Here is a 22,532-nt window from a genome sequence, read left to right as displayed (position 1 = left end):
CAAATCGTCTTGTAGACGAGAATGATGTAGGGGGTTGGTGTATGATAGAAAAAGTTTGACATCGTCCGCATACATGAGTACACGAGCATGTGATATAACAGAGGGAAGATCATTTATAAAAAGTGTAAAGAGTAAAGGTCCAAGATGACTACCTTGAGGAACACCAGAAGTAACGTGAACCCTTTTAGAGGTAGTCAACCTCAGTATTACTCTTTGGGTCCTACCTTTTAAATAAGAATTAATCCAAAGTAAAAGGGACAGAGGGAAACCTATTCGGTCAAGTTTAAAAAGTAAAATGTCATGGTGCACAGAGTCAAACGCCTTACTGAAGTCAGTGTAAATGACATCAGTTTGCATTTTCGAAAGGAAAGCATCATTTACCAAGGAAGTAAACTCAAGCAGATTGGTCGTAGTTGACCGATTCTTTACGAATCCATGTTGAACAGGGGAAACAACTGATTTGCAGAAATGCTGCAAATTCGAAGTGATTATTTTTTCAAATAATTTAGGAATAGCAGACAGTTTTGCAATGCCCCTGTAATTTTGTATATCAGACTTCCCACCTTTCTTGTGAAGAGGAATGATATAAGATTCTTTCCAAAGAGATGGAAAGACAGAAGTTTCAAGGGATAGATTAAAAAGCTTTAGCAATGGATAGAAAAGGGAAGAACTACACTCCTTGAGTAGACAACTAGGAATATTGTCCGGCCCAGGAGAGTAAGAAGATTTTAGAGAGTTTATAGCTAATAGGAGAGAGGAGTGTGAAATAATGGGGGGAGGTATAGAACTAGCGGAGGAAATAGTATAAGGGTAAGAATTAGTATTAGGACAGACTGAAGAGTAAGTTGATTGGAAAAAATTAGCAAAGAGGTTAGCAGAATCAGTGTCATTGCTAGCTTTATCCATCCCAAGAAAAAAAGAAGATGGCAAACTTGAAGACTTACGCTTCAAGTTTACAAAATTATAAAACTGTCTCGGATTTCGGGCGAATTGCCTTTTACAACGAATTAGATAATTCTCATAGCATTGAGAATTAAGAAGAAAGAAGTTCGACTTGGCTATGGAATATTTAGCCAAGTCTGTACACGAACCAGACTTTTTAAACTTTTTAAAATATTTGGATTTTACATTTTTTAGGTGTGATAATCTGGGAGTAAACCAGGGTGGTTTTGAAAAAGTAGTCGAAGGAATTGACTTAGGAATACACACATCTAAGAGGGAGTTTAGGGTGATATAAAAAGAATTAATAGCTGTATTCATATCAACTGAGTCATATAAGAAAGACCAATCGGTTGAATAAATAAGCTGATTCAGCAAGGAATAATTTCCTTTGCGAAAGCAATAGCGGGGCTTATTGGCTGATGAGCACGAAATGGAAGGATTACAATTTAGCATTGCAATCTCTAAAGTTGGATGATAGACATCCTCAGGAAGAGATAAAGGAGGTGACCTAGACACATTAGAAATAAGGTAGTCGTTAACAAATACAAGGTCAAGTGTTCTATTCATATGATTAGAAATTGAATTGATTTGAAACAACGAAAGATCAAGCATGCAGTCTAAAAAATCGTGCTGTGCTGAGGGCACTAGATAATTTTCAGCAGTGAATAATGACCAAGAGATGTTCGGCAAATTAAAATCACCCAACACCAATAATAGGTCATTATCCCGCACGTGTGAAGAAACTTCTTTAATACAAGTAATATGATTCATATAAACTTGGATATCAGAAGAAGGTGGGACATAAGAGCATGTTACATAGATATTCCGTGTAGGAAAAGACACCTTAACTGAGACAATCTCAGCGTCAGTAGGCGTACTAAAACAGAAAAGTTCAGACTGGAGAGTGGCTTTAACGGCAATTAACACCCCACCACCTCGAGTCGGCCGATCATTTCTAAACAAAATAAAGTTATTCGGTAATATCTCAAAATCAGATATGGTTGAGTTTAACCATGTTTCTGAAAATGCTATTATGTCCGAATCGAAGGAAGTGCTGGCAATAAAAAGATTTTTCAGCTTTGAAGTGAGACCTCTGACATTCTGATAATGAATAAAGATTTGGTCAGAAGATGAAGCTAGTTTTTTGGGGCAGAAATGGTACCCTGTATTGAAGGGACTGGAAGGGTGACAGGCTGGTTACGCTTTTTAGGCTTGAACTCATGAACAATCATGTGTGGTGGCCAAAATTTGGGATCACAAATGATTGGGAACATATCATGTGAAACATTTATTTTGAATGATGATATTTCACGAGGGGTGGAGAAATTAAATTTAGTTATTGACACGCTAGCAGAAGATTTGCTAGCAATATAGGCTGCCAATGACTCAGAAGTGGTGTCCGACGAAAGTCGAGACACAAAAACTTGCCTACGAGGGGCAACTACCGTTAAAGTAGGCGCTGATGGGGCTGTAGGTAATACAGGAGTTGGAGGAGCTAACGAGGCACAATGATTGCTTTTAACAATCTGCGCAAGATTGCGCGCAGGTCTACCTTTGCGGCCAGGAGCTGACGGGGCTGAGGCAGTTTGATTAATTAGGACGGAATCAAGTACGGGCTCTACTGGGTCAAGTAGAGGGCTTGAAGCCGGGGTAATTGGACAGTCGCTTGGAGAAGGCGATAAAGACAACATTGGAGATACCTCCAAGTTGCTAGGAAGAGACAAGAAAGTCGTAGGTGTCTGAACAGACGTAGAGGGCAATTGCAAAAGTTGAGGCTCCAACCGGCGATTGGTTGGGGACTCAAATTTATATTTGCCTAGCAACTCGAAACTCGAGTCAAAATTACTCGAGAGCTGCTTAGCCACATTATTTAATTTTAAGAATTGACCTCTCACAGAATTATACATTCTGGAGAAATCAATTTGCTTGTCGATAATAAGATATATTTATTAGCGTGAAGTTGTGTATAAAGAAAAGAACCAGGGTATTTGGATCTATGACAAATTAGAATATCTCAAGCGACTAACGATTTAATTAATATTATTTATGACGCATATGCATGTTATCTAGTTGATAATTAGTATATGTCATGCATATGTATCAATTTCCGCTTGTTTTAATGCTGCGAACTTGTTATGTTTATAAACCAAACGAGTATCGAGGAGATCAAACGGCATGTGTATTGCGTGGTAAGGCAGTTATAGACAGACACACTCAAAAATTGTGTTTAAAAATTCATTTGTACTGAAAATAATAATATATTTACATAATTAATGATAATCAAACATTCCTAGCGCCACAGACGAAACGTATAAAAGCTTTGACTAACCAGACAGCTGGTATCAGTAAGTCTTTCCAAGTCTTTCCGCAAACAACATGAAGTTCATTGTGAGTTAGCCCTCAAATTTAAATCAAGCAAAGTATAAAACAAATCCTTTGTCTTCACAGATCGCCCTCGCCTGCCTGGTGGCATTGGCCTGCGCCAATGAGAATGCTAATGTGTTAAAGAGAGAACAGGAGGTCAACGTTAACGACTTCAAATTTGCCTATGAGTTGGACAATTCAGTGAAAGTAGCGCAAGAAGGTAAACTGAAGGGAGAGGATATATGGGAGGTGAAGGGTGACCAGGGTTGGACGTCTCCTGAGGGAGAACAAGTTAGTCTCCAATACGTGGCTGACGAAAACGGCTACCAAGTTCTTTCTGCCAATCCCGCTCTGCCAACCCCACCACCAATCCCAGAGGCAATCCAAAGGGCACTCGAATGGATCGCAGCTCATCCAAAAAGCGATGAATAAAACTAAGCTACGTTTTGTTAACAATAAAAGCATAAATATGTAAAAAAAAAAAAAACAAACAAACAACAACCTTTCGATTGCGAGTTCAAAAATATGATATATAATATTTCTCTTATGTCTCGGGCTTTTGACATTTTCGGATTGCGAGTTTACACAGAAACCAGATCAGAATAATATATACCCTTTATGCTATTGATGCGAGTTGCAAAATACTGGGTATCTTATGGTCAACCATTTGTCTCTATTGCTGATCATAGATGCGAAACGTATCTAATTATAATTCACATCTCAATGTCTGTTTGTTTTTTTGTTTATTTCGGGGATGCACAATTAATTTGCCCCCCAAGCAATATGATAATGAACATGTTAAGCATATGCAATTGTATATATACCATATTTCTTAGATTATTTGATTTCCGTTTTGTTTGCCAGTGCCAGAAAACAAGTTATACACAAAATATTGCGTCGCATATGCAAATGAGGGTCAAATTTGATACGCACAAATAGCTGAAATTCATATACATACCCTAGGTGGTCGGCAGTTAGACAGATAGACAGACGTACAGATTGACGGACGGACGGACAGTCAGACGGACGTATGTGCTAACAGGCAATAAAGGTTAACTGCGGCACGCTGAAGATTAAATACCCTTGCGGCTTGCGGCCATTGAGTAATAAATATTTATTATATATTATATTTGTTATATATATTTTATTTATTTAATATATATTTATCTATTATATATTTATTGATAACATATAACATTTATAAATGGGCTTTGCAGGTATGTGAGAATAATTGGTTAAAATAACGTGGACAACAAAAATGTTGATTTTACAAGAGCCTAGTCTTTGTTCTCTTGGCACTATCTTTCTTTCTTTATACTATCTGCAACAGAAATGAACTATGAGAGTAGCATAAGAATGTGTGTTATTTTTAAAGCAATATAAACAGATTGAATAAAAAACAAAAAAGAGTCTAGCTCGCATAGAAGCAGTTAGACAGACTGCAGGACATGTCTATATCAGCTATATATATATATAGTCTATATGTATATTGATTCTGTTCTAGTATATGTTTACCCCATGAGGTTTTTTGCATTACATAATTTATGTCTAAATTATGTTACCCCCTTTACGAGGGTATACATCCATGGGATATTTGGTTTCAGTGCCAAACATTCATTAAATTCATATTAAATATTTGTTTTGCCGAAAATTTTGCCTGACTTTTGATTTCATTTTGTATTTGGGTCTCGATCTGCGGCCTTGTGCTTTAATTTATTCTTAATAGAAATTAAAGACCATTTGCTATGCTTTCAGTTTGCCTCCTCGTTACGCTCTCTTTAATAAAGAGCTATTTATTTATTTATTATAAAAATAAAATAATGCAGTTTTCGTGGTTGAAAAGTAGGCAACAGTTTTGTAGGCACGGCTCGAAAACATTTTATTCTATTTATTATTTTAAAATTAATAACATACAAAAAAAAAATAAATAAATTTTGTATGTGTTTGCTGTGTAAACCAATTAACATGAGCTGTAAATTTGTTGGCCCTTGAGCACGATGAGTTAATATTCAAGTAGTTGCATGCTTTAGCATTTGGCGACTGGCAAAGTGAATGCCATCAATTAGCTGGCCAAGAAGAGGAGCTCCGCAGCCACTGCTGGCAGCTGCTGTAAAAGTGATCCGCGCGACGATCAAGGTAATAACAACTCGAAGCTGAAGTTCGCCGTCGCCGTTGCCGTCGCCAAATGTCAAAAGAACAAACAACTCTTGTTCTGGTTTTCCAAAACACGTAGCAGCTAATTGCATCAGAAACCGAGCATGGCAAATATTGACAGAGTGTAAGCGAAAACTAATTTTCCATCAAAAGCAGAGAGCAGACGAGATGCCAAGACGTCAACCTATGCCAAAGCAGATGTCGACGCTGTCCATCAAGAGAGCGCTCAGCTGTGAAAAAAAAAAGAAAACAACTTGAATACAGCTTCAAACTAAGTCAATAAACTGACCATGGAGGACGTGCCAATAAGACGCAGTTAATAAATCTATAAATAGATTAACACTATTTCTACCAAAGGTGTCATAAGATAACATTTCAACTTTTCTTGGCAGAAATAGTCTTAAATTGCAATTAGTTAAAGGCTAGCTATCTGCGTAAAGTGACCATGGAGGACAGCTTCAAGTAATTATGCAAAAGAGTATATAGAATCGTGAAGGCAATCTTTATTTCTAGCTGAGTTATTGGCGCAATATTTTAGCCGCACATTGAAAACAAAATAAAACAAATGGTCAATATGTCAAAATGACGTCAAAATTATTGTCAGCTTTCTCTAGCGGTAGCTATCATAATTCATAAGCAAGTTGTCCCATTTGCTTTTCCAAATTTCTTAAATATATAGGTATATATATCGACATATATATCCCAATTAGCGGACGCTGCGCACTTTAATTTAGTCGAAAAAAAAAATTGAATATTTAAATGCCAGATATAAATCAATTAAGACCCATTTACTTGTGCCATAAAACAAAACAGGCATTAATAATACTTATTGCCGTTTAGAATTTAATTTTAAATGAGGAAACGCGTCGCAAAAATACAAAAATTTTCGAATCGCTTATAAAATTGTCTTTGGACCTCGCCCCACCTTCTGTGTGGGCGGATCGCTGGGGAAAATCTGGATTTCTTTTTTTTTTTTTTAAGAAATGTGTGAAACGAATTAATTGATACGGTTAGTTATTTGATAATTCGATGAAATGATCGTGCTTATAAATTGGTGTGTGTGCCGCCTCGGTGATCGATTCTCACAGTAAATCAAAGTGTGAAATAGCAATTGTGCCTGTAATTCAATTAAAATCGCGTGCCATTATAATATGCACTGTTAGAAATGTTGTTATGCATATGAAAAGCAAACATTTCGTGTGTTCCATTCAACATGACATAAAAACTATTTAAATACAATTTTTAACGGCTGTAAGAGAGTGCTGCCCATTTTGGCAAACTGATGAGGACAATTATCATTAAAATCAATCACGTTAGCTCAATATCATATGATCCAAAAACGTAAATGTTTCACATTCCCATATTCATATATCGATTATGCATTCATTTAACAGACAAAAAAGAAACTATTTAAATAACATGGAAGGCTAGAAAAGAAAGTGCTGCCCATTTTGTCAAACTTCTAAGAAATAGTATTAAACAGAGCGTATTCAGTATTTTATTGAAATTGCAATTAAAATTATTCAAGTCAACTCTTTATTATTAGCCAAAAAACGAACATCTTTTTTGCTTTCCTCTGTCAGTTTTCTTGCAGTGTAGTGTATAAATATAATCATTGTTCTCCACGTTAAGCTTAGCAAACCACTACAAAAAAATACTTATTACTCTTGCTGGTGAGCTGGTGGTCGGCAGCAAAGTAAACACCGCCAAATGCTCGATGACTTTACAGTGTTTTTCGAAAATGAAATAAAATTTGAAAAATGCCTCTGTGCGTGTGTGTGTGTGTGTGTGCGAGTGTGTGTTGGCTTTTTTGTTGTGTTCTGCGTACTTTTATTTTCGAAATACTGTTGAAAACCATAAATTAGCTTGTTACTTTTGGAATGCAGCATTCAGTGACGTGAGTGTGTCTGAGTGTGTGTGTCTCTCTCTCTGTGTGTGTGTGTGTGCGTGTGGGTGTGCTTAGTGCTTTGAGCAGATGAAGAAATAAGGAACTAATTCAATTGGGCGCACAGTCGTCAGCGGTGATCTTTTGTGTAAAGAACAAAGGCAGAGCAGAAAAACTCAAAACATGGACAACATTGTGAGTTTTCGGGAATGGCATTTGTTGGGGGATCAATTGTTAGCCCTTGGTTATGTGATTGCGTAATTAACAGGATGAGGATCTGACACCTGAGCAAATTGCGGTGCTGCAAAAGGCATTCAACAGCTTTGATCACCAAAAGACTGGCAGCATACCCACCGAAATGGTCGCCGATATTCTCCGTCTGATGGGTCAGCCCTTCGACAAGAAGATTCTCGAGGAGCTGATCGACGAGGTCGATGAGGACAGTAAGTGCTGATCAACACAAACATACCCTATATATACGATATCATATCAATATATTATTTGCTTAGAATCTGGCCGTTTGGAGTTCGAGGAGTTTGTGCAGCTGGCCGCCAAATTCATTGTGGAGGAGGATGACGAGGCCATGCAGAAGGAACTGCGCGAGGCCTTCCGTCTATACGATAAGCAGGGCAATGGCTACATTCCAACCTCCTGCCTGCGCGAGATTCTCCGCGAGCTGGACGATCAGCTGACCAACGAGGAACTGGACATCATGATTGAGGAAATTGATTCCGATGGCTCCGGCACCGTCGACTTCGATGGTAAGCATCCTACTCCCTACCCCCTCCCAATTGTCAAAATACTGTGCCGCACTTTGGCTCCATGCCAGAAACAAATGCTGGCCATGGCGACACCATTTGCCGCCCCTCTCCGGCTGCTTCTCCATTAGGTTGTGCCTGCCCTTGTATAGCGTCTATTTTTAGTTGTGTGTATCTAGATACATGTATCTTTATCTAATGCCGAGCACTAAACGCAACACTTTGAAATTTCTTTCTTTCATTTACAGAATTCATGGAAATGATGACGGGCGAATAAGCACACAGATTTCAAGCCAAACAACAAATAAACATTTCTACGTTTTTCTCAACAATATGCACAAGGGTCTTAAATAAAATACACACACATATAAAACAATATTTGCGCGGATTGACTGACTGACAGACGAACTGATTGATGTAACAGCTGGAATGCTGACTTATTCAGAGTAGTTGAATGGCGCCAAAACGTTTGGAATAATCTAGAAAAAATCTGTCTTGTTTATACAAGAGCCTATAAACCCTATAAAACGATTCTCAAAATCGATATTTATCGATATTTCTTCGGAAGATTAGGAAGTGCCTAAAAGTATGTGCCCGCGCAAAGCCGGTGAATGCTGCCATTTCGTTCTAATACAGCTGAACTGTTTTATGTTTGAGCCAAATACAGGCACAGCTGACCGCTTGTGGTTGTGCCAACGATGAGCTCTAACAATTGCGCTAAAATTAATCAATTCTCAAACAGGAACTATTTAAGCTAACGGAAAACCCAGCACAACACAGAACACAGCACACGGCACACAGGTATGCAGCATGCGGCAAACACTTGCCTCACTCTCGGCATATTGCATCAGAGTTGGGCTCTGAGTCATGGGGTTAATTAAGGTCCGCAAGCAGCAATTATAAGAGTTTGATTTGAACTCTGATTGATCAGATTGTACGTTTTGCATTTTGAATGCAACTCATTTGTGTGTTAATTTGGCAAGGCCAATGCGGCGTATGATTAATATCAGCACACACACATATTAATATATCACGTATACGCACCGTTTCATTGCAAATTCCTTTGCCACTTGGCTGACCTTCTCGCTGTGGCTGGCTGCAAGCAGGCCTGCTGCAAGACATCTGTTGGTCACAAGAAAAAAATACAATTTTGTCATTTTATACGCTTGCCGACGAGTCCTATAAATTGTTCACAAAATGTGATCATGAAATAATAAACGGATACGTATTTTCGGCAGTCTAAACTGAATCGTACCACTTTATCTAATAGAAACAATACAACCAATTTGTTTGTAATTCAAGCTAGTTGCATCAAAGGGTATCCAATCTTCGGCTACATGTTATTTTTAGCTGTGCTTCGTTTTTTGTGCATCTCACAGTTTGTTGACTCAATAATTGAATTGCAGCCAGAACAAATAAATTGGCCAAATGTTGCTATTGCTTGGGCGTGAATGAGCACAGAACGCAGTAACCAAGGGCATGCACGACGGCCAGATGCCCTGTAAGAGGTATGCGAAAAGGCAGAAATCATTGGCGCAACTTATGTGCTTACTTTGATTCCAGCTTGAAGCACGTGTATATTAACCTGCAGTTGATATACCCCACTTGTCGCTCGACTTGTTGGGTATGCATTGTTGCCATATGACAAAAGTTGCACACAAGCATAAAGAAGATGTTGACAACGTGCAGCTCGTCTTCAATTGTTGCTGTTTGGCTGCCAAGTTTGCTGCCTTTCTAAATCACAACACAACAACAAATAGCAATTCTTCAAATGTCAATGTGCATTCCCTAAGTTGGTTACGCTTAGTTATAGGTACATATATATGTTTGAATGTTGCTTGCATGTTTTGGTTTCTTGTTGCCCATATTAAAAACGAAATGACAAAATTGTGGCCAAAAACTAAACGAAATTCGCGAGCAACTGCCCTTTGCTGCTGCTGCTATGTTATTATACCCTGTACCCATCAAAAATGGCTAAGAAAGGGTATAATGTTTGTTGAGCGAGTGTATGTAACGGGCAGAAGGATGCAGCTTCAAGTCCGTAAAGTATATTCTCATATTTATTCATTTTTATAAACCAATTATAGAGCTAAAACAAAATCTTAAGTGAACAACAGCAATGGCTGTCAGGGCCTTCAGCTGGACATTAGCAGGAACTTAAATATTTTTCTTTTATTTTCATATGAATATCAACTTTGAATTCATATATATCTGGATGTTATAGTTATATATTTAAATTTTTACAAAAATCGGACTAATAACAACAATTTATTCAAGAAAAAAGTAGCCTAGCTTGCGAGCTTCTGAATGATTTTTTGGATGAAGTTGGAATATTTGAGAAGGCATCTCGAAGCTGCTTACAGGGTATTTTCTGCAAGCTATTTCCAAAGTTATTCAAGAACATATTTCTCCCAGTGTGTGGCTAAGAGAAGAAGCATATAGGGCACAGTTTTTTGTTTTTATGGATGTAGTTCAAATATTTGAAACGGCATCTCGAAGCTGGCTACAGGGTATTTCCTACTTGTTATGACTTGTTGTTGTTGCTGTTGTTGTTGTTGGGGTCAATTTAATTTGGCAATTTTTTGGCCGGCTGCAAAGATGCCCTGAGGCTGCGTTGGGTGTTGCTATCGATATTAATGCTATTTATGACCCCTGCCAGAGCTGAGGAAAAGGTCAAACTCTAGACGGATTGCTAAATTGTGCTGCGTTTTAAAAAAGAATTTCAACGCCTCAAAGGGTCAGTTTGTAGATTTATTGACATCCGTTTCATGATGAGGCTGCAAAGCTGTAAAGTTCGCATGCAAATTGTTGTTGTGTTAGCAACTAAAATGGGCTGCAATTGGGAATGGGTTGGGATTTGAATGGGAATTGGCTGGGCTGGGATGGGTTGAGAACGCCGGAGCCAGCGTTCAGCTTCGATTGGGCTGCAATTTACGAGCGCAATAAGCTAACTGGTAGCTGGGCAACTGGTTAACTGAAAGATGCGCTGGTGAGCTCCGGGAGAGCCCGAAGAGTGCGACGCGAGTGTCTCAGTTGTTGCATTGAGCAAACGCCAAGACAATGGCCAGAGTCGGAGCTAGAGCCAGAGCCAGAGACGAGATGTTGCTGTCGTGTCTGTCTCCCTTTTGGCATGCAATTGTTTTTGCCAGCTGCAGCAGCAACAACAACAGCAACAGCAACAACGACAATAAATGCCATAAAGTATCAAAATCTCAGCCTCAGCTTCGGCTTCGTTCATTCCATTCCATTCGATTGCACTTGGCGCCAAGCGCGCTGCATTTGTATAAAAGCCGGAGAACCTGCGCTCCACTCGGCACACAAGTTCCGTGACAATAGACGCGGCCACAGCACCGATTCGCGACAATTGATAACCGGCCAAGCAAACTAAAAGCCATTAACTAGGACTTCCATAGATGAGACGTATTCTCTGAAACTAGTGCGTGCGTGTGTGTGTGTGTGTGTGTGCGAGCGAGTGCGTGTGCACACCCCAAGCCAGGATAAGACTTTACTGTGTTTCTAGGTTTCTACTGAAGCGGCAGACGTGATGCAGCTGAAATTGGTGAGTTGTCGGGCAGGACTTTTGCCGATTTTAATATAAATACAATACAAAATAGAGCTCAGGTCCAGAGTGCCTGACTAGGAGGTACCCTAGACCCTACCTTACCTTAAGCTAAACACACTGAATACGAGAGCTTTACACCAAGAATGTTGGATCTAGCTCCCGAAAACTTGGTGCCAAATCTCAAATCGTTATTTTAAAAAGAAAATTATTTTAAAAATCGACTTTTATATAAATAAAAAACAAGAGTGCTTCAGTCTAGATACACATATCGCTTACCAAGAATCCTGCATTTAGCTCCTTTCATCTTCAAAACCATCTAGTTAACTTAAAAAACTATCTTAAATCATTATTTTAAAAAGAAAGGAGAAATTGAAAAGTTAGTTAGTTCCTTAGTTCCTGAGACTGACACAGAGAAGAGATGAGTAAATCGACTTGGCACATAACCAATATACCCCCTTTGCCTTTGCGAACAGAGTATGCAAGGCATGTAAGCTACAAGATTGACGGGTTGCGCACAACATGTTTGTTCTATCAGAAAATTACGTCATACGCTCAAGTTCCTATTCAACTTGATTCCACAAACATTTTTGTAGCACTATGTAACTTGGAAGATAAAGTTAAAGATGCAGAGACCAGTTTTCCAAGTTATCTTAAGGGTCAAACTAATGCGTAATGGCATAATCGATCAGATTATTAATTGTTATGCTAAGGGCAATTTTACCTCCGAAATGGAATATATCTATATTAAATTTTATTTATTGATTATATATTTTAATGGATTAAATATAATCCACATATCATCTATGTTTTGAGCTAGTGAAGTAAGCTCATGTTAGCTCATGTTGTTGAACGTAAGCTAAGGTTCCATCTCGACCTGGACATCGAGATGTGCCTGGTGGTAACTGTGGAGCTAGTTGATATTCCCATTCATTTATGTTAATCCAACTTTGCAACTAATTATAGAAAAATCAATTCTAGTTGCATGTGAAATTGCGATTCGCTCATTTGAAATTCTGTGAATTCGTTTGCTGTGCGAATTGCCATTTCGACAGCTCCGCTTGAAAATTGGCCAATATTGGGCGCAGATGCCGCCGCGCATTATTTCCGTTCTTTGCCACCAAGTTACCAAGTTGCCGCAACATGTTGTCTGCAACTGCAACAGAAACAGCAAAGATTTAAGGGAAACGCATAAATTAAAACCCTATTAAAAATCAACGTCTGCCAGTTCATTGATGAAAAATCTGCACAGCACGCAAAGTTGCCCAAGAGCAACAGCAGCAGCAGCCCATCGTGCACGCCCCCGCCCCCGCCCCAGATGCAGCACCGCGCTCCCCCCAACAAGAAGATCAAAATCTTTAAGATTTATGCGGCGACGACCCAATTGTCAGGCCATTGGAAATAGACTTCAATTAAACACAGCTCAAGCCTAGACAGAGGCTAAGGGTGCTCTGAGGATGGGCTGAGGATGGGTATTGTATTACAACAGTTCAAAGATCTGGTCACGAACTGGTCGATCATAGTCGGGGGCTGGCTGCAGGAGCACACACAAACTAAATGTCAAATTTGTGAGTTTCAACAATTGTTGCTGCGTTTCAGCCTAATAAAGGCTGTCTATAAAGCTGTTCAGTCCGCTGGCCAATTAAACTAAACGCTTTAAACTTCAACTTGACACTTGGCTAAGTCAGTTGGTAGCTTGCCTTATGCCTCATGCCACTTGCCACAAATGCTTGCTTAACCTTCTGCGTGCTTCTTTAGAGATTCACACGCTGCCAGCAACTGTTGCAACTTTTGCAGCAACTGTTGCTAGCAAATATCAGAGTTCATTAATCTGTTAACCGCCTGCCCCTCCCCCCCAATTGATGCCTCTGTCGATTGGTTTAATAGTTGTCTTTAAGAGCCTCAATAAACGCGTTAATAGCAACAAATGTAAAACGTGAGCGCATTGTTATAATGCCAAAGTTTTTCATATTTTCATGAATTATTTTTCTGTTGATTTTCCAACTATTTCATTCATGAGGCGTCTGCCAGCTACTTGCTGCCTGCTGCCTGCTGCCTGCCGTTGCTGTCATCTGCCATGTTTTGCATGCGTCGCTATGCCAGCTGTCAGTTAACGATTCATGAACGGATGAATCACTCGTTGTTTACCCCAAAAGAATGGGGCACAGCGTGTGTCTCTCTATATAGTTTGCATTGGGCATTGTCTATGTCTGCGACTTGACATTAAACGTTCACTTGCTGCTCTGTTAGTTGTTTAACATTAAGTTATCAGGTGGCTAAGGTTGGTTGTAAATGTGGATACTGATCCATTAAGAGTTAGGTAAAGTTGATGTCATAACCTACATTGCTTTATTGCAATCATGAATTTATCTGGAGGCTAAACTTGTATGTAAATCTTATAACTTTAATATAAGAAAGTCGCTTTCTGTGGAACATAGTTGCTGCTCGATTTAACATGCAGTTATCAGCAGGCTAAGATTGATTGTAAGTTATTATATAGCTCTAGCGATAGCAACTCGGAATATTTTAAGACATTCGTAAGTAATCTGAAGTTTTGCGCCCTTTCTCTCTCTCTAATCTTTTTATGGGTTATTTAAATGAAATTATAGAAAGCTCTTAAACAGTGCATGTAGAAAAGTATCTTTTAGTAATCGGAGCTTATACCAACTTAAAATCTTGGGTAACCTTTATGGAAATTAGTTTTACACACCTCCTCCTGCCTAAGAATGACTTCTTCAACCCGAAGTGTCTATTCGCTCGTGCAGCTTGTTTGCTTATATTGGGGGCCAGACATCGCCCACAACTTGGGCAAAACGTGCATCATGATGGCATATGGGCTATATGCTGTGGGCTGTCAGACGCTCCAGTGAAACCTTGCCATGTGCTGATATGGACCGCTGACTTGGTGGCCGCATCGCTGGGCCGTCGACAGCTCTGCATAAATTAGTAATGTCAGTTGCCTGCTTTGCTAATCTCCCATCTTTCTGGCAGACACTGCTAACAACTCTGCTGACGCTGACGCAGGCGGCGCGGCTGGATAACAAATACCTGCCACCGCCAGCGAATGCGGCCAGTGCGGGCGGCGGAGCTGGCACGGGACTACAGGGTCCGGGCGGCGGCGGCGGCGGCGGCTTTGGTGGCAGCAATAATGGCCTGGGCGGCATTAATAACGGACTCGGTGGATTCTCTGGCGGAGGCGGGCCCAGCAGGCCAATTGGAGCAGCTCCCTCTCCGCCACGTGCACCCAGCGCTCCGGCTCCGCCCGCCGGCGGACCACCAATACCCATTTTGTCCTTTGTGAACGAGAATGATGGCGATGGCAACTATCGCTTCAGCTACGAGACGGGCAACGGCATTAAGGCGCAGGAGGAGGGCACCGTGAAGAACAAGGGCTCCGAGAACGAGATACCCTCGGTGATGGGCTCCTATACCTACACCAATCCAGAGGGTGAATTAGTTGAGATCTCCTACACGGCAGATGAGAACGGTTTTGTGCCATCGGGAGCTGCTCTTCCCACACCCCCGCCCATTCCGGAAGCCATAGCCAAGGCGCTGGCAGCCCAGGGCATCTCTGCCCTTCCTGGCGGTGGCTACAGCGGAGGTGCTGGTGAGTTTCAATTATTGACAGCTTCTTTCAGTCTGTGGCTTTAACCTTACTTCTCTATTGGCGCAGGTGGCGGTGGCGGTGGTGGTGCTGGAGCCGGAGGCGGAGCTGGCGCGGCAGCAGGTGGATTTGGTGGCGGCGGCCGAGGTGGCGCACCTGGCGGAGGTGGTGCAGGGGCATATGGCGGAGCCGGCGGTGGCGCTGGCGCAGGCGGATATGGAGGAGGTGGTGGTAGCGGCGGCGCAGGAGCTGGCGGATTCGGAGGTGGCGCAGGTGGTGCTGGTGCAGGAGGATTTGGTGGAAGCGCTGGTCGTGGTGGCGCACCGGGCGCTGGTGGCGCTCCAGGATTCGGAGGTGCTGGCGGAGCAGGGGGAGCCGGTGGATTCGGTGGCGGTGCTGGCAGAGGAGGTGCACCTGGCGGTGCTGGAGGATTCGGTGGTGGCGCAGGTGGAGCTGGTGCTGGAGGATTCGGTGGCGGTGTCGGTCGGGGAGGAGGCGCTGGAGGTGGTGCTGGAGGTGGTGCGGGAGGAGGTGCTGGAGCTGGAGGCTACGGTGGAGGAGCAGGAGCTGGCGGAGCTGGTGGATTTGGTGGTGGCGCAGGTCGTGGAGGCGCTGGAGGTGGTGCTGGAGGAGGCGCTGGAGGTGGTGCTGGAGCTGGAGGTTACGGTGGAGGCGCAGGTGCTGGTGGAGCTGGTGGATTTGGTGGTGGACCAGGTCGTGGAGGCGCACCAGGAGGTGGCGGTGCTCCAGGCTTTGGTGGTGGTGCAGGTGCTGGCGGAGCTGGAGGATTCGGAGGCGGCGCTGGTCGTGGAGGTGCTGGAGGTGGCGCTGGAGGTGGTTCTGGCGGTGGTGCGGGAGGAGGTGCTGGAGCTGGAGGCTACGGTGGAGGTGCAGGTGGTGCTGGAGCCGGCGGCTTCGGAGGCGGCGCTGGTCGTGGAGGCGCACCAGGAGGTGGTGGCGCACCAGGCTTTGGTGGTGGTGCAGGTGCTGGTGGAGCTGGAGGATTCGGAGGTGGCGCTGGTCGTGGAGGTGCTGGAGGTGGTGCTGGAGGAGGCGCTGGAGGTGGTGCTGGAGCTGGCGGTTATGGTGGAGGTGCAGGTGCTGGCGGAGCTGGAGGATTCGGAGGCGGGGCAGGGCGTGGTGGCGCACCAGGAGGTGGTGGTGCCTCCGGATTTGGTGGTGCTGCAGGTGGACCCGGTGGCGGCGCTGGACGTGGTGGTGCACCAGGCGGAGCGGGCGCTGGTGGAGCAGGTGGTGCTGGAGGATTTGGTGGTGGCGGCGGTCGTGGTGGTGCACCTGGCGGAGGTGGTGCTTCCGGATTCGGTGGCGGCGCTGGAGCCGGAGGCTTCGGTGGTGGTGCCGGCCGAGGTGGTGCGCCAGGAGCTGGTGGCGCAGGACGAAGTGGCAGCAGCGGCGGCGGAGCTGGTGGCCCTGGCGCACAATACATTCCACCTCTTGCTGCTGGTGGTGGACGCGGCAATGGCGAGTTTGATCCACAGACCGGGTACAGCTATTAGATCGCTTAAGATCGACAGAAAAAAACCTCAATGCAACACATTCTGCCGCTAATTACCCTTAGTTCTTTGCTCCTAAGAGCACAGGGGAGTTTCCCGCTGTCCGATGGCATTACTCTTAAAATTTCTATAAGTTTCCTGTCTTCCAAAATTAAGACTTAGTTTATAAGCTGACAAGAGATAAAAGATATTTATGGCGTATTTCAAATGTTTCTAGAATGTTTCCATTGTTAGAAGCTTCTCACTTGTTGCAAACGATTTCTAGAATAATAAATTAAATGCAAGAAATTTAAGACCTGTACTTTGTATTTAATATAAGCTATTTCTTTAGAAATTATTATTTTGATTAATTCCTTCGAGTAGTCCAATTTTCGAATCATTGATTGGTTTTCCATTTTAGAGTATAAATATATCGGCCAATATATCCCTGCAGTAACCGTACCAAAGATATCGTCCTGGTGAACCTAAATGACCGAAATGATCAAAAAATATGAATGCTTTTTCTTTCAGCCGCCCCCCCCTCAACAGCCATATCCACTCGATGGTACCTAGTTGACCCATATGTCCTTGGTTATACCACACCATTGATATCGTCCTAGTGAACCTAAAGGACCAAATCCCTGCAAAATGCGCACGGAAACGGTCCAGAAATATGTATGCTTTTTTCCTTTCAGAACCCCTTCTATATAATTGCAGCTTACCAGAATGTTGTGGCTGCTGCTAATAGCGACAGTTAAAGAATGCAAAAGAATATTTCTGCATCTCTTGGGTATGAATGAAATTTTTCATTCATACAAAATTTTAGTTCGTCTATCTGCTGTACCATTCCTCCTATGAACCTCCGAGACTAGCCCCAATCTGCCCTCTATCGGGCTTTATTTGGCCGAGATATGACCATTTAAAGTTTTCCAAAAAAATCGTGTGGTTGTGGACACGATATTCACGACATGATCTCGCCATGGTCAACGGCGAGTTATGTCGTTTTGAAGCGACATAGCTCCGCCGCTCTAAAAAAATCTTGGAGATATGACGTTTCAAAGCGACATAACTTCGCCGTCGATCTTGGCGGATCCTACGGACCTCCCCGAGTAGCCCCTCCTGTTTTGACCGTAATCGGGCTTTATTTGGCCGAGATATGACCATTTAAAGTTTTTACAAAAAATTCGATTGGTTGTGTGACATAGAAGTAACACAAAACATTGCATACTTTCGAGCTGTTCACATAAAAAAAAAGCAGAACGACATAATCTCGCCATGATCAGCGGCGAGATTATGTCGTTTTAAAGCGACATAGCTCCGCCGCTCTTAAAAAATCTTGGAGATATGACGTTTCAAAGCGACATAACTTCGCCGTTGATCATGGCGAGATTATGTCGTTTTGAAGCGACATAGCTCCGCCGCTCTAAAAAAATAATGGAGATATGACGTTTTAAAGCGACATAACTTCCCCCTTGATCTTTGCGGACTCTACGGATCTCCCCGAGTAGCCCCTCCCTTTTTGGCCGCTATCGGGCTTTATTTGGCCAAGATATAGCCATTTATAGTTTTCCAAAAAAATTCGTGTGGCCAAATGAGCCATCTGTTGTTGGGAAGTTGTAATTTTATTTAAGATCTACGCACAAGGTTATGCAATGCATTTGGTATTTTATGTATTAGACACCGCGTAAAAGTATGCAGTGCTTCAATGTTTTCAATTTAGCTTGGGTTTTAACTTTCGCCCCGAAAGTATGCAAAAAATTCTCGAGTTGAGCCGGTTAAAAAAAAAGCGGAACGACATAATGTCGCCATATCAGCGGCGAGATTATGTCGTTTTAAAGCGACATAGCTCCGCCGCTCTAAAAAAATCTTGGAGATATGACGTTTCAAAGCGACATAACTTCGCCGTTGATCATGGCGAGATTATGTCGTTTTAAAGCGACATAGCTCCGCCGCTCTAAAAAAATCATGGAGATATGACGTTTCAAAGCGACATAACTTCGCCGTTGATCATGGCGAGATTATGTCGTTTTGAAGCGACATAGCTCCGCCGCTCTAAAAAAATAATGGAGATATGACGTTTTAAAGCGACATAACTTCCCCCTTGATCTTTGCGGACTCTACGGATCTCCCCGAGTAGCCCCTCCCTTTTTGGCCGCTATCGGGCTTTATTTGGCCAAGATATAGCCATTTATAGTTTTCCAAAAAAATTCGTGTGGCCAAATGAGCCATCTGTTGTTGGGAAGTTGTAATTTTATTTAAGATCTACGCACAAGGTTATGCAATGCATTTGGTATTTTATGTATTAGACACCGCGTAAAAGTATGCAGTGCTTCAATGTTTTCAATTTAGCTTGGGTTTTAACTTTCGCCCCGAAAGTATGCAAAAAATTCTCGAGTTGAGCCGGTTAAAAAAAAAGCGGAACGACATAATGTCGCCATATCAGCGGCGAGATTATGTCGTTTTAAAGCGACATAGCTCCGCCGCTCTAAAAAAATCTTGGAGATATGACGTTTCAAAGCGACATAACTTCGCCGTTGATCATGGCGAGATTATGTCGTTTTAAAGCGACATAGCTCCGCCGCTCTAAAAAAATCTTGGAGATATGACGTTTCAAAGCGACCTAACTTCGCCGTTGATCATGGCGAGATTATGTCGTTTTGAAGCGACATAGGTCCGCCGCTCTAAAAAAATCTTGGAGATATGACGTTTCAAAGCGACATAGCTTCGCCGTTGATCATGGCGAGATTATGTCGTTTTGAAGCGACATAGCTCCGCCGCTCTAAAAAAATCATGGAGATATGACGTTTCAAAGCGACATAACTTCCCCCTTGATCTTTGCGGACTCTACGGATCTCCCCGAGTAGCCCCTCCCTTTTTGGCCGCTATCGGGCTTTATTTGGCCAAGATATAGCCATTTATAGTTTTCCAAAAAAATTCGTGTGGCCAAATGAGCCATCTGTTGTTGGGAAGTTGTAATTTTATTTAAGATCTACGCACAAGGTTATGCAATGCATTTGGTATTTTATGTATTAGACACCGCGTAAAAGTATGCAGTGCTTCAATGTTTTCAATTTAGCTTGGGTTTTAACTTTCGCCCCGAAAGTATGCAAAAAATTCTCGAGTTGAGCCGGTTAAAAAAAAAGCGGAACGACATAATGTCGCCATATCAGCGGCGAGATTATGTCGTTTTAAAGCGACATAGCTCCGCCGCTCTAAAAAAATCTTGGAGATATGACGTTTCAAAGCGACCTAACTTCGCCGTTGATCATGGCGAGATTATGTCGTTTTGAAGCGACATAGGTCCGCCGCTCTAAAAAAATCTTGGAGATATGACGTTTCAAAGCGACATAGCTTCGCCGTTGATCATGGCGAGATTATGTCGTTTTGAAGCGACATAGGTCCGCCGCTCTAAAAAAATCTTGGAGATATGACGTTTCAAAGCGACATAGCTTCGCCGTTGATCATGGCGAGATTATGTCGTTTTGAAGCGACATAGCTCCGCCGCTCTAAAAAAATCATGGAGATATGACGTTTCAAAGCGACATAACTTCCCCGTCGATCTTGGCGGATCCTACGGATCTCCCCGAGTAGCCCCTCCCTTTTTGGCCGCTATCGGGCTTTATTTGGCCAAGATATAGCCATTTAAAGTTTTCCAATAAAAATTCGTGTGGCCAATGAGCCGTCTGCTGTTGGGAAGTTGTAATTTTATTTAAGATCTACGCACAAGGTTATGCAATACATTTGGTATATTATGTATTAGACACCGCGTAAAAGTCTGCAGTGCTTCAATGTTTTCAATTTAGCTTGGGTTTTAACTTTCGCCCCGAAAGTATGTAAGAGATTCTCGAGTTGAGCCGGTTAGTCGCAGCATTAAGGTATGCTATTAATTGTAGACTTCCTAATACAAACAGTAGAGGGCGCTTCCCTTATAAAATGGAATATTGACAATAGATGGTGATTACTAACTAAAAGTAAAAGAAGCTTCAAATTTTGAACAAAAGGGAGCGTTTTGATAGAAAATACGATCCTCTTTTAATTTTCGTGAACTATGTTTGCGCAAAAAATTCCTCTAAAAATTGTCCGATTTTTTTTTTGATATACCTTTTTTGAACTGTGGCAACATAATTTTGGTATAAAAGTAAGCCTCTTTTGTGATCTAATAGAAAATGTTTTTGGATTTTATGGGCGCATGTATTTCACGCGTTTGAATGCGACTAAATCGACTAATTCGCAAATATATATATATATTATATATAGCTGAAATAGAATTGGATTGTGCTGCTCATAGCTTGGATGACTTCTTGAAGCGTCTATTATACTGCTGATTATAGCCATAGGGGTCCACCAGCTGGTTGGGTCTGCCCCGCAATTGTTGTGTGATCAGCGCCTGTTGCTGCTGCTCGTTGCGTTGATCCTTTTGCTGCTGTTGCTGCTGCTGTTGTTGTTGCTGTTGCTGCTGTTGCTGCTGCTGCTGGTTGAGATTCTGCTGCGGCTGTTGTTGCTGTTGCTGTGGATTTAGATTTAGATTTAGATTGCTGCCCAGTTGTTGGCCAAATTGACCCGCATACTGGGCCGGCAAGTTGCCCGAGTTGAGCGTGTTGAAGGGCTGCTCCGGCTGATATTGTCCGGTGTTTTGGAAATTGCGCTGCTGCAACTGTTGCTGCTGTTGTTGCAATTGTTGCTGCTGTTGCTGCTGCTGCGGCGTCAGTTGCTGTCCGGGCGCCGGCCGAAATCCAGTCGTAGACGATGGCAGCTGTCTGTAGGGCGTCTGATAGGGATTCAGATTGGGATTCAGCACGCCCTGCTGATACGGCTGTGCGCCCACAAAGTATGAAGGCGTGGCCGGAATGCCGGTGCCCTCGGCACGAAACCCATTCTCATCCGCGATGTAGCGCACGGTTATGGGCGTGCCCTCCGGCGAGGTATACGAATAGGAGCCCTGTATGACCTGTTCGGAAATAAAATAAGTAGCAAATCTTTAAATGAAGTAAGGGAAATATGGCTCACCTGCGCTTCGACGCCCTCGCCGTAGCCGAGATTCTTGACATAGCCCTGCGCCTGGGCGGTGGTGCCATCGGCGGCGGCATAGCCGTACGAGAAGCTGCCATCCAGATTCAGTTCGTTCTGATACGCGGTGATGGGCACATAATTCCCCTGCTGCTGCTGCTGCTGCTGGTATTGATTGTAGCGCGCGTAGGGATTAGGCACTCCGGCCGCCAGCGGCGCAATGGCCGGAGTCAAAGGATTTAGCGGGTTGAGTGGATTCAGCGGATTGCCCTGTGCCGGAAACAGACCCTGGCCGGACACCTGCTGTCGCTGGCGCTGCTGGAAGGGCAGCTGCTGCTGCTGCAGCGGCTGCTGCGGCTGGAAGGGTGACTGCTGGAAGGGAGCGCCGGGCAACTGGGCGCGACCGGCGGCAATTAGCGCCAGCCACAGCACGGAAAACACAAAGCACTGCGAATGGAAACATGGACTTGTTTAGCCGATGAGAGGGGGCGAGGGAGGTGGGGTGGGGAGGGGGCTGATGGAGTTTAGCTTTACCCGCATTTAAGCTGTCGACGCTGTCATAAATCTCAGGAAAAACGCTTAACAAATTACACGCTCGATAAATCTGACGTTTCACTTGGGAGGGGGAGCGGGTATCGAGTATCGATGCTGCTGCTGCTGCCACTTGAACTAGCCGAAAGCGTTGCAACGACTGCGACTGCAGCTGCGCGGGCCAGTTCTATTTATACGACCAAATTTCACAGCCAGCCAAGCTCAACCAGCCCCG

At 43.1% G+C, this 22,532-nt stretch overlaps 4 protein-coding genes across 4 annotated transcripts; 3 read left to right on the top strand and 1 right to left on the bottom strand.

Annotated features, from left to right (window-relative positions):
- The first annotated feature begins 3,223 nt into the window (after window positions 1–3,223).
- Cpr47Eg (Cuticular protein 47Eg) lies at window positions 3,224–3,853 on the top strand. Its single transcript, XM_002059817.3, has 2 exons — window positions 3,224–3,330; window positions 3,391–3,853. The coding sequence occupies exons 1-2, from the start codon at window positions 3,319–3,321 to the stop codon at window positions 3,736–3,738; spliced, it is 360 nt and encodes a 119-aa protein (XP_002059853.1). The 5' UTR covers window positions 3,224–3,318; the 3' UTR covers window positions 3,739–3,853.
- Window positions 3,854–7,396: 3,543 nt separating this feature from the next.
- Window positions 7,397–8,479, top strand: TpnC47D (Troponin C at 47D). The gene is made up of 4 exons (XM_002059816.4): window positions 7,397–7,540; window positions 7,614–7,788; window positions 7,855–8,106; window positions 8,352–8,479. Exons 1-4 carry the CDS (start codon window positions 7,529–7,531, stop codon window positions 8,378–8,380), a joined length of 468 nt encoding a protein of 155 aa, XP_002059852.1. The 5' UTR covers window positions 7,397–7,528; the 3' UTR covers window positions 8,381–8,479.
- A 2,948-nt stretch (window positions 8,480–11,427) lies between these two features.
- On the top strand, window positions 11,428–17,073 carry Cpr47Ef (Cuticular protein 47Ef). The gene is made up of 3 exons (XM_032435767.2): window positions 11,428–11,662; window positions 14,654–15,269; window positions 15,336–17,073. The coding sequence occupies exons 1-3, from the start codon at window positions 11,648–11,650 to the stop codon at window positions 16,781–16,783; spliced, it is 2,079 nt and encodes a 692-aa protein (XP_032291658.1). The 5' UTR covers window positions 11,428–11,647; the 3' UTR covers window positions 16,784–17,073.
- A 3,415-nt stretch (window positions 17,074–20,488) lies between these two features.
- Cpr47Ee (Cuticular protein 47Ee) lies at window positions 20,489–22,459 on the bottom strand. The gene is made up of 3 exons (XM_015168475.3): window positions 22,301–22,459; window positions 21,767–22,213; window positions 20,489–21,707 (listed from the first exon to the last, which is right to left on the bottom strand). The coding sequence occupies exons 1-3, from the start codon at window positions 22,304–22,306 to the stop codon at window positions 21,042–21,044; spliced, it is 1,119 nt and encodes a 372-aa protein (XP_015023961.1). The 5' UTR covers window positions 22,307–22,459; the 3' UTR covers window positions 20,489–21,041.
- Window positions 22,460–22,532: the final 73 nt, after the last annotated feature.

Source organism: Drosophila virilis, chromosome 5 (assembly GCF_030788295.1).
Source record: "Drosophila virilis strain 15010-1051.87 chromosome 5, Dvir_AGI_RSII-ME, whole genome shotgun sequence".
NCBI lineage: Eukaryota > Metazoa > Arthropoda > Insecta > Diptera > Drosophilidae > Drosophila > Drosophila virilis.
Note: the sequence above shows the minus strand (reverse complement) of the source record. Positions and strands in the feature narration are given on the sequence as shown.